This window comes from Notothenia coriiceps, unplaced genomic scaffold (genome assembly GCF_000735185.1).
Source record: "Notothenia coriiceps isolate Sejong01 unplaced genomic scaffold, NC01 NC01_scaffold00010889, whole genome shotgun sequence".
Taxonomy (NCBI): domain Eukaryota; kingdom Metazoa; phylum Chordata; class Actinopteri; order Perciformes; family Nototheniidae; genus Notothenia; species Notothenia coriiceps.
This window is the reverse complement of record NW_011343590.1, coordinates 26,911-38,202: the sequence shown is the minus strand read 5'-3', so window position 1 is coordinate 38,202 and position 11,292 is coordinate 26,911. Positions and strand designations below refer to the sequence as shown.

General features: G+C 41.6%; 1 protein-coding gene across 1 annotated transcript in view; it reads left to right on the top strand.

Moving 5' to 3' along the window:
- Positions 1-473: 473 nt before the first annotated feature.
- The window catches only part of clasrp (CLK4-associating serine/arginine rich protein), a gene marked incomplete at its 5' end in the record, with an annotated part of 14,708 nt that continues 3,889 nt past the window's right edge, over positions 474-11,292 (top strand). The window contains 14 exons of the mRNA XM_010772047.1: positions 474-571; positions 684-785; positions 1,396-1,475; positions 1,678-1,762; positions 1,844-1,980; positions 3,161-3,257; positions 3,536-3,614; positions 3,701-3,774; positions 3,857-3,898; positions 4,444-4,677; positions 5,050-5,388; positions 5,475-5,657; positions 7,791-7,830; positions 9,385-9,445. Coding sequence (XP_010770349.1) covers positions 474-571; positions 684-785; positions 1,396-1,475; positions 1,678-1,762; positions 1,844-1,980; positions 3,161-3,257; positions 3,536-3,614; positions 3,701-3,774; positions 3,857-3,898; positions 4,444-4,677; positions 5,050-5,388; positions 5,475-5,657; positions 7,791-7,830; positions 9,385-9,445 — 1,651 coding nt within the window. The remainder of the gene's footprint in view (positions 572-683; positions 786-1,395; positions 1,476-1,677; positions 1,763-1,843; positions 1,981-3,160; positions 3,258-3,535; positions 3,615-3,700; positions 3,775-3,856; positions 3,899-4,443; positions 4,678-5,049; positions 5,389-5,474; positions 5,658-7,790; positions 7,831-9,384; positions 9,446-11,292) is intronic.

Here is an 11,292-nt window from a genome sequence, read left to right as displayed (position 1 = left end):
ACCCGCTGTGACGGACCGGTGAGCGGAGCAAAACACACACAAGAGTTAGACCTAACACACTTAGCTATTTTATCTACGTCTGGAACAAGCTACACTAGTTATAAATATATTTATTCTTCACTGTCGGGTCACTCATTACTGGATCAGTGAGCTGCTTGAGATACTGACAGGCTGTCAGGAGAGAGAGAGGAAAAGAGAGCGCTTCCGCTCATTTCTCCCTTGTTATTCTCCAAAGTTAATGTAAACTTGAATAATGTACTTCATTTTAATGTAATAATTATGTTGGTTGTTGTTTGTGAAGCTCCAGTGAATGAGCCCCAATAACTGAGTTTTAAACATCACTTTAAATGGAAGATCCCCATAGGCTCCGCCCACTCGATCGGATCGGCCCCAAAATTGGCGATCGGAGCATCCCTAGTTATAAGTTATATTACATTTTATTGTCTTTTGACTGTCTCGTTTTGTCTCAACAGAAAAAAGATCCAGCTCAGTTTCTTCAGGTTCATGGCCGAGCGTACAAGATTCATCTGGATCCTGCTGTGGCCACGGCTGCAGAGAGCCCCATCAACATGTGAGCACACACACACACACACACACACACACACACACACACACACACAGCCCAGTTATTTTGGGATGTTGCTGATCACATTATACCCCTTTCCATTGTTTGTTTCTTTAAGGATGCCATGGCAAGGAGATGCCAACAACATGATTGACAGGTTTGATGTAAGGGCTCATCTAGACTACATCCCTACATACACTCCTCCACTGCTCAGCACATCGTAAGTACCTTTGAGTCCAGACTCTGTCCGTTGTAAATATGTATGCGTTTTGGACATTTCAGGCTCTATATTAAAGTTGAATACAAGTCATGATGAATATTAGAAAATACCATAACTAACATAAACACATTTTTTAGAGATCATGCTTAGCAATCTTTTTTTTTTTTAACAAAATGAACATGTTTAGACGTTACAAAGTACATTACAAATGAGTTCGAGTAGGTGTAGAGCTAGGAAAGAAAAATATATGCGGGACCTGGTTGTGCATCAGATGATTAATGTGAATTGATGTTTGGTAGGGCGCATTCAAAAACATTTGGCAAAGTTTTTAATGTAAAGCAATAACAAAATGATTACTAATGAGGGAAATTGCTCTTCATGCAGTTGCAATACAAAGAGTGCAAATGTAAAAAGTCTCAAGATAGTTACAACAATAAGTGTAAATGTATACAATGCCAAAATTAGGTTTTAATGTGTGTTGCAGTAGTAATTTGAAAGTTGCTGTGCTGTTAATGCAGATTTTGAGAGGTCTGTCCTTGATATTGCATTTGATGTCCTATAATTGCACATTACATCTCATATGGCCTCATGGACTCTTTGTCTCAAACAGGAACCCAGAGCAGGACATGGAGGAGAGGAAGTGCAATTATGAGCGATACAGAGGCCTAGTGCAGAATGACTTTGCCAACAGTGAGTCAAAACCCCATAGCTGAGAGAAATGAATTTAATTTGACTAAAGCATTACATTTACATGTTGTTTCCTGTTGTAACACAGTTAAGCACCTGTTAATATATGTGTTCTTAATGTGCCTATAATGGTGTGTTAGCCTGCCCTCAGTGGGTATATTTTGCTGTTGTGTTCTCTATTTAACTCCCTGCTGTCCTCCTACAGTCTCTGAGGAGCAGTGTTTATACCAGATCTATCTGGATGAACTCTACGGTGGCCTGCAGAAACCAAATGAGGACGAGAAGAAAAAGTAATTTGAATTGTAATACAATGGTTGTTTCATGATTCCTGGGGTTTCTTGGTTTGATAAATCCTTCCTCTCTTTGTGTAGACTGGCTGAAAAGAAAGCCACCATTGGTTACACGTATGAAGACAGCACTGTGATGGAGCCCGACCCCCAGTCAGACAAAGAGGAGGATGATTCAGAAAACAGCGAATCGGAAGAGGATGAGGGCATCCCAGATATTGGTGAGGAAATGAGTCTGGCATTAGTGAGATTTATCCGGAAACTTCGAATTTCAGAGACAAAAAACAGTTTTGCAGGATACACTACACCAATGTATAACAACCACTTTCAGTTTGCAAATCTTCCATTCTCTTAAAGAAAACAAAAACCTGTCTAAATGGGGGGGGGACGCCGCTCCAGCTCTTCACATATTGCAGTACCCATAAGGAGCCGTACACATGCCGCAGTGTTTGCGTGGCAGTGTCTTTAGTTGTAAGCACAGTGGCGATCTGTTGCTATTAGCATCTGGTTAGCTAGCTATGCTAACGAATTTAAAGAGCTTTTCTACAACCAAGTGGAAGAGAGCTCTCTCCTGAGAGGCTCAAATAACCTCAGCTCAGTGAGGTTAAGGCACACCTTGATATGATCATTATAGTTATTAATGAGACATTAGAGACTAAATAAAAGGTATAAAATACTATATGACAGTAACAAAAAAGTTGTTGAAAATAACAAGAATACAGTTTAAAAGGGGAGTGATTTGTAAAATATCCAAAAAGAAAAATCTGCTTACAGTTCTGTTTCATATGGGTGTTGAAAGATGTACCCATAGATCTCCTCATGTTGCTCTCAAAGTGCACCAGATTGACGCTTTTAACTTCAATATTTAAAAAAAAATCTTCCCGGGGGAGCATGGCCCCCCAGACCCCCCTAGAGGAGGTTAGGCCCACACCCTACTTAAATCATGTTCATCATGGATAGGATACTAAATACATTTGCACACATGTTGTGTCCATATCTTTCTGTTTTGGTGGTCATGCCACACCGTGCACGTGCATGCATGCATGCGCAAGTCATGGTAAGATATCTGCTTGTTCTTTGCACAGCATGAAAGAAAGGCCAAATGAATGGGCTGTGATTTTAGTTTTTTTAAGCAGAGGTTGAGTTCAATAATTTGTACGGCCCTCGGAGGATGTTGTAAAAATTGAAAGGAAAAAGGTTCCCCATCCCTGCTGTAAATAATAATAAAAACCCTTGATTTATAACTTAACATCTCTGTCTCCTATTGATCTGAGTATATTATAAAGAATAGCCAGTTAATCACTGATATATATATATATAGAAAATGTAAGTTAAATCAAGCATGTAAACTTGCCTTGACGTTTTGCTGTGTTAAAAGCTTTCTTGTGTGTGCGTGTACAGATGTGGAGGTTGACGTTGACGAGCTGAACGAGGAACAGGTGTTGGACGTAAACAAAATGGCAACCCCATACGGGATGGCTGAAGGAGACTTTGTTAGGTAACATCTCAGAGATTATATCATCATGCATCAAAGGTCACCTGTAGAGCAGAGTAAAAAATACAGGTTTGGAAGAGAACAACACCTACTCACTCTCTAAAGTGCTATAGTTTAGATTCTACAGAATAAATAGGAAAGGCAGTAGGGAGTGAGCTTATCCGAAATGTCTTGGTAGAATTTGATTTATCCAATATAAACTCAAAACGTGTATATTAAGAAAACCCTGAAACATAAACCAACAATTACTTAACACTGTTAACATGATGTCTGTTTATCAGGATGTTGAGGAAAGACAAGGAGGAAGTGGAGGCCATCAAACATGCCAAAGCTCTGGAGGCGGAGAAGGCCATGTACTCTGTAAGATAACATCCATTGAGGAATATGTGTGTGTATCATGCAAGTGGTAAATGAGACTTTATAAGTTACCTTTTTAATCATTTCAGGGCCGGCGTTCCCGCAGACAAAGGAGAGAGTTCAGAGAGAAGAGACTAAAAGGAAGACAGATCAGCCCACCAAGGTAAATATATTAGATCTTCGATTCCTCATTATCTGTACCTGAAAACAGGTTTAACTCATGTCCTCATTCTTGTGTATTTCAGCTATGCCAGGAGAGACAGCCCAACATACGATCCCTATAAACGGTCAGTATTTTTGCAAGGATGCATGACATGGATTTTTCAGTCTTTACCCATGACGGATAATTAGCTGCTCATTTCTGAATCTCGATAAGATAACCGATAACTTTTCAAAAATAAGTTAATAATAACCTGTAGTTTGTACACACCTGAAGGTGAGGAAGGCTAATGTGGAGTGAGCAAAGCTGGAGGATTTCATATTTACTAGCTCTGACTTACAACTGATGTTCCTATTGTTAAAACGAGAAAACAAAGAAGAGTTCTGTGTTTTCAACTTTTCATAAAAAATTGTTCATGTATTATGAAACTTGTATTGCAAATCGTGCTGTCTTCCTCTAGAAATGAAAAGCGACAACATGTTTGTTTCTCTTGTCGGCGTGCAGTGCGTGTTCCTCATTTTCTTATTTTCCATTTAGTTTACTGGCGGATTACAAACCTTCTGTATGAGTGTGTAGAGACTGCACTCAAGTAAATCAAATGAATTGGAATACTTTGCCTGATTTATTGGGTGTTCGTGTATATTTTAACGTTTTTTCTGATCTGTCTTTCAGGCCAGAGATGGAGTCCAGCTCAGAGTCGCGGTCACGCTCTCGTTCTCCCGGTCCGGAGAAGATCACCTTCATCACCAGCTACGGAGGCAGCGATGATGAAGCAGTAGCGGCGGCGGCGGCAGCAGCGGCGGTGGCGGCTGCAGCGGCTGCAGCAGCAACACAATCAGCTGCTCCCCACTCAGGACACGCCCCCTCCAGCTTGCAGCACCCTGCAGGTCATAGCAGGGGCTCCCGGTCGGTAACTTTCCTTCTTTCTGGCTTTCCATTAGTTGCAGTCTAAATTGTTGTTGAAATTACCCCAGAAAGAATACTCACGATGAAATACTGTTGTTGTGGTGGTAGGTGAGGTGGATCAGTCAATAACAAATTAACCTATTCTGCATATGCTTAGGAAAACTGTTTCTGGTTTTAAGAGTTCACATACATTATGTTAGATTGTGCATGTCAGATTATGGCAGCGTATATATAAACGTTTTGCGTATTTCATCCTCTCCACAAAGTCGAGCATGTGGTGATTTCTTTCAAACAAGAAACCAGAGTTATTCTGAAGAAGGCTAGGTCCTGGGCTGGTGTTGATACTGAAACCCTGTGTCTCTGTTTGTCCAGGAGAAGAAGGTCATCCTCCAGTCGCTCCCCCTCCTCCTCCTCCCGCTCCTCATCGCGATCCTCCTCCCGCTCTTCTTCCCGTTCCCGCCGCGGTCGACGTGGGCGCGGCGGGAGGGATGGGCGGCGGTCCCGGAGCGATGGGCGGCGATCCCTGAGCCGATCCCGGTCGAGGCGGCGTTCCAGATCTCACTCACGAGGCAGAGCAGGGAACGGAGGGGCCGTGTCCTGGAAGAGGCGGGACCGGACACGATCACGGTCCAACGACAGAGAGCGAGGGAGGGACAGAGACCGGGACCGGGACAGGGACAGGAGACGGTACTCAGCACGCAGGCGGACAAAGTGAGACTCCACAACGTCTCCCAACTGTGTTTAAGTTATAGTTATACCTATCGAGGTGACTCAAGCTCTGCTGTTTTTTCTGTCAGGTCCCGTTCCAGCTCACGGCAGGGGGGCAGCTCGAGGCGAGGGGGGCGGAGCAGCGGGGGTCATCGGAGGGCCGACAGCGGCAGCAAAAGCCCCTCCCGGTCCCCGAGTCGCTCCAACCGCACTCCCTCCCCTCACAGAGGAGCCCCGCCCTCTTCCAACACCATCTGTGACAAGCTAAGAAAGTAAGGACACCATGTAGCAGAGACTAACGAAACAATGACACGGTTTACATGCACAATAACATTTCATTTAGTTAGAATAAGACAATATCAACGTTTTGATACAGTTGTCTGAAGCCCATGTAGCATCTTCTGATGCAATAGGCCAATGTTATCCAGGTTTTAGGAGCATTCTTTGGAGACATAGAAAGCTATTGGGGGCTTTACCGCAGTTTGCAACACAACCCATTTATCCTGTTTTTAGAGTTAGCTCCTGCATTTGTTGTACACAAACCAATCAAACAAGTTGTAGGCTGGTGTTGAGCTGTTGGCCTAAAAAAAAAAAACGACCTAATTTTGAAAGACTTGGATACCCCCCCGCAGACCTTTTTTATAAAGTTGACTGCTTAAAGTAATGAAAGAGGGCAGCTGTGTGTTTCACAGCTGAGAAACTTCTTTCATTGGCTTGTTACAATGATCAAAAATAAGAATGGCATTGCATCTAAATGGAAATATTAGTAGAGTGGAAGTTCATATAAACAGCTAGTTATAAAATATTGTCTTTTTCGGAACTGAATATTTTGTTTATGTAAATGCCTAAGGATTTCAGTTGAACTTAAAAATGTAATAGTTCCTTTTACTGGAAGGGAGCAGCGTCTCAGAGCGATTGGGTATGTCTTCAATTCATAAGGTTAATAAACATTTAACTCTTACATTCATTTAGGTATAACATGAGTTCTTGTGAATAGCCATTTGACACACAAGTGTTATAAAGCCATACGAATCATTTATGAATCGGTGTTTCCCCTACCATTGTATTGGCGGGGCGCTGCCAACGGAGCCCCTCGCCCCGCCTGAAATTCAAGGTTTTTATTTTTTTATTTAAAAAATAAATATGTATATATAGCACTTTTCACATTGAACATGTGCTCTTTTATTAAATAAACTAAACGCTAAATGTTATTTATCCAATGTATGTGCATATTTCAGTGTCCACTGCTTTGCGTATTCACATTCTCCCTCGGCTCTGTTTCTGAAGGGGGGGGCTCCCCCCCCCCACACACTCACACAGACAAGAGCGGCGGAAAGGAGGAGAACAACAAAGTGTAAAAAAGTCAAACAAATCTGCATTATTGCCCTGAGCTCTGCTGTCTGCCCGTTTGTGTCACCCCCCAGTTTCAAATTTGTTTATTTTTTTTTTTTAACCTCAAGCTGTTATCGTCACGGGAGATGTACACACACAGCCTGCCCAGGTGGACGCGCACGAACGCGACAACGAACGTAGCGTGCACATTCTAAAAATAGCTCACAGATGGTGAGCAGGTACCGCGGTTTTAAACTACAGTATTGAATTTGACAGAAAACAACAATGAAACGCAAGCAGAAGAATAGTCTAATGAGTTGGGTGGAAAAAAAAGACAGGAGATGTAAGTTGGTTTATTCAGTAAATAAGCTCAGGATAATTGAATGTTCTGTCTACACCTGTTGATGTGAGGCTAATGCAGGATTTGCTAGCTTGATGCTAATGGCATTTAGCGGCAGTGACTCAACAATTAACAAATTGCCTCTTAAAATGTATCGTCAGCAATGTATGAAAAGCAGACTGCTTGTTTAATGTTAGACTCACACCAATAGCTCAATATTATCATAACACGATTGCTTTCATATCAGAGATCAGATGAGGTGGAGCTGCCTCCAGCAATATAGGATGAGGCAGAGAGCAGCAGCAGCAGCGGCACAGGGTTGCAGCAGACTGTTATATGCTGTAGTCAGGTGATTTAATTGTATCAATGAGAGGAAGAAGTGTAGGCTACATGATAAGGGGAATACAGTTTGAATAAAAGTAATACAGTACAGTGTAACACTGTACTTTATCACTTTTTAATATACAAATACTTTGTTATTGTATGATATCAATAACAATAGGATAAATAAAGATTCCCAAAAGGAATTGGGCCCCCCCCCCCGTGAGCAGCACCCTGCCAAGGCTGTAAACCTAGGGGAAACACTGTGAATGTATTATCATGTTTTTGGAATCAATGTATTCTTTGGCATGAGGAAGGAACAGTTTTTTGTTTATTTTTATGATCAAGATATCCTTATCCCATCGCCTCATCACCCATCTCACTGTTGTTTTTCTGTTGTTTCTGTTTACAGGCCTGATACTCCGGGTGGTAAAGAGACGGGAGCTGCCAAAGTCAGTAAGAATTTGACTTAGCTGCGTTTCTTGCTAAAGCCTACGCCTCCCTCATCCCTGACAGGCTGACTTGGTTTTCCACCAGGCTGGGATGTAGAAGCCATTGTTGCTCAAAGAAAATAATGTGATTTCCCTCCCCCCCCCACAAAGTTGACATGCTCTGCAGTTAAAGCCTACCAACTATTTAGCAAATTACTGTATTGTTCACCTTAAGTGTTTTGCTGAGAACACTAGAGAAAAGACTGAATGCTGTTATCTCTGTATGAAGTGAACATTTCAGCGCCCTGTGAAGTCCTCACTGTGATTTCAGTGTGTGTGCATATATACATGTGGGTGAGAGTCTTTATATCTGTGTGTAGTCTCATACGCAGCAGCAGGTCACACATGAGCCGCCCTAAGGGAAAGAAGATGATTACTTTTTGTATCTTATTTGCCAAGTGATAATTTAATAGTGACTGAAGTTGTTTGATTTATCCCTGATGGAGAAACCTGATTGGAGTGCTCTGGACAGAAGTTTCTTTAGGCTTGTTTTAACAAGCAGAGAACGCTCTTACTCCTAAATTGAAATGCTGTACGTCCCACACACGCATTGCAGCCTTGAGATGAGAGTTCAAAGGAATGGTTTTTGGGAAGTACACTCATTTCCTGTCCTGCAGAGTTGGACGAGAACATTGATTCCCTCATTCAACACAATGATGTGTTAACACGTGAGCTTAAGGTGCTAGTATGCTAATGTTTACAGTCTTTATAATGAGCTAAACTACTTGAGGTAGCTTTATAATCTACTTGCAGGCATGTGAGTGTTATCAATCTTCTCATTCGACTGGACAAGAAAGGAAATGTGTGTATTTCCCAAAAATATCAAACTAGTCCTTTAAAACTGAACAGCATATTTATTTGTTTTCATTCTGAACCAGCTTCTCTTCTTTCTTGGCAAAGAAGAAAATATTTGAATATTCTCCCCGCAGACAAACAGAGGGGAGGTTATTATCTTTTTCCTGCACTGTTGTGACCTGCAGTCTCTTGCCTGGCCAGGTTTAAACGGCCCAGCGATGGGTGTGTCAGTTACAAAATGCCACCGGCTGTTGCTGATGTTTCCAAACTCACCGGACCTGAACTTGTTACACTCTCTGACCCTCTGTCCTTCTTCTGACACACCTTTCTTACAGTGTTTGTACATATAAAAGTGTAAAGATTCATGTTACTGGAGCCTGTCCTGCTGCTAAAATATCCAACTGCTGAAGTGTACTTCTGTCCACACACACACACACACACACACACACACACACACACACACTCTCTGTCTGTTCAGCCTTAGAAATTCAAGTGTGATTGACTTGACACACATCATTTGTCTGCTACCTTTTAATTTTTTTCTCTAATGGCTACTGTACATAAATGTGTTAGTTCTGAGTTCTGAAATTGTATAAGAGCACAGTGCCTTTGATCTCCTTCACACACACACACACACACACACATGTGCACAAAGACACACACAGACTCACACTTTTGTCAGACTGAAAGCATGTGCTAACGCAATTGTGTCACCTGCAGAACAAGATGACCCCACAGGAGAAGCTGAAGATCAAAATGCAGAAGGCGCTCAACAGGCAGTGTGAGTATATACTGTGTTTTTCACTTTGTACACAAATCTACTCAAATGTCCATGTTTGTCAGAGATGCACACTTGCAATATTATTGGCCAATTAAGGTTTTTTTTCTTTTTTCTTTTTTTTTTTTATATATAAATCTGCTACTGATTTTGGTTGTGGCCGATTCCAAATTTTTTTTCAAAGAACTATATTTGACAGTACACAGACATTTTATTGTGTGTCAAAATAAAACATGGACTATTTAAGAAAACGGGTGAGGAACTGAAGATCTTCTACAAGGATAATATGTTGTGTGTGTGTCTGCAACGTAATTTTCTGCCGCTGTTTGAGCATAAATCAATGTAACATAAAACTATCATTCGGCGCGTGGGTAGTTTCACTGGCATAAATCTGTTGGTAAGAAACTGATCGACTGGTCAGAGGCCAGGGTAAATCCTCTGACCATCGTACAGCCTCGACAGGTGGCCGATCGTTCAGTGTAGGGATCGACCGATATGGCTTTTTCTAGGCCGATACCGATTATTGGTAATCAAGCAGACCGATAACCGATATTTGGAACCGATATACATTTGCAGTAAAATCAGAAAATCTTGATGTCAAAATGTAGAATAACACAAACTCCAACACAATTTCTTTGAAATGCATTTAAGCATATATTACGTTTAATGAACTTTTAAACATCTTACAACTGGTTTCCTCTCTGTGCCCTTTTCTTTAGTGCAGCCATCTGCAATGAGTTAGAGAGAGACAAGAAGTGGGGCTGCAGGCTGACATGCTGAACTAACAATAATGCTTAATTTATTATAAATAAAACAATGCCAGTCTATCTAGCATAAAATCCCAATAAGCTGCTAGCAACTGCAAAACACTAGTGCTAGCTAATGTTTTACAAACTATTAAAAGTGAGGCTATTACAGTAGACCTAACGTTAGTCTAGTAGCCTCACTTCTAATATGTTGCTAAACATTTGCTAGATACATGTTGGCTAGCTAATGAGTTTCACATACCAGCCGATGTACATCACTGATGTTAACCTTCGGTAGGTCTTGGAGACATCAAGTGTAAAATAGTGCCATCACGTTAACGTTAGCCTTCTCACTTTGCTCTACCGCTATCTGTATGCTATCTGTATGCTATATATCTGTATGCTATATATCTATCTATCTAATCCAGGGGTTCCCAAAGTGTGAGGCGCGCCTCCCCTGGGGGGCGCCAGAGAGCTTCAAGGGAGGCGCAGCCGCCAGAAAAAAATAAAGAGAAACAGTGAAATGTAGCTAGTTAACTTCAGCTAAATGGATGCGAGCGGCAAAATATGGATAGATTTTTAGTGAAGTTACCTAAAGTGAGAGAGGAGACAGCGACTGTCAGAAAACGGAGGAAGTATGACAATGATTATTTGAAGCTAGGATTTTCATGGACTTGTCCTGATGACACTCCACTGCCACAGTGTGTTATCTGCAACGAGGTGCTAGCTAATGACAGTATGATACCATGTAAACTCCGGTTTCATATTGAGACGAAACACCCATGTTTGGTGACCAAGCCACAGGAGTTTTTTGACCGGAAGCTCAAGGAATTGCAGTCACAGAAAAATGTCATTGACACATTTAGCACTGTGAATACAAAGGCATCATACCGAGAGGCGTTACGGATAGCTAAGGCAGGTAAACCTCACAACATTGGTGAAAAGTTACTCCTCCCTGCTGCTAAAGACATCTCCGTCTCAACTATTTCTCTCCGAGTGCAACGTATAAGGAAGCTGCCATCCTTAACCTCAACATGTTTAATCATAAAGATAAAGAGGTTTAAAAAAGCTATTGTTTAATGTTTTAAGGAGGTGACGCTCAGC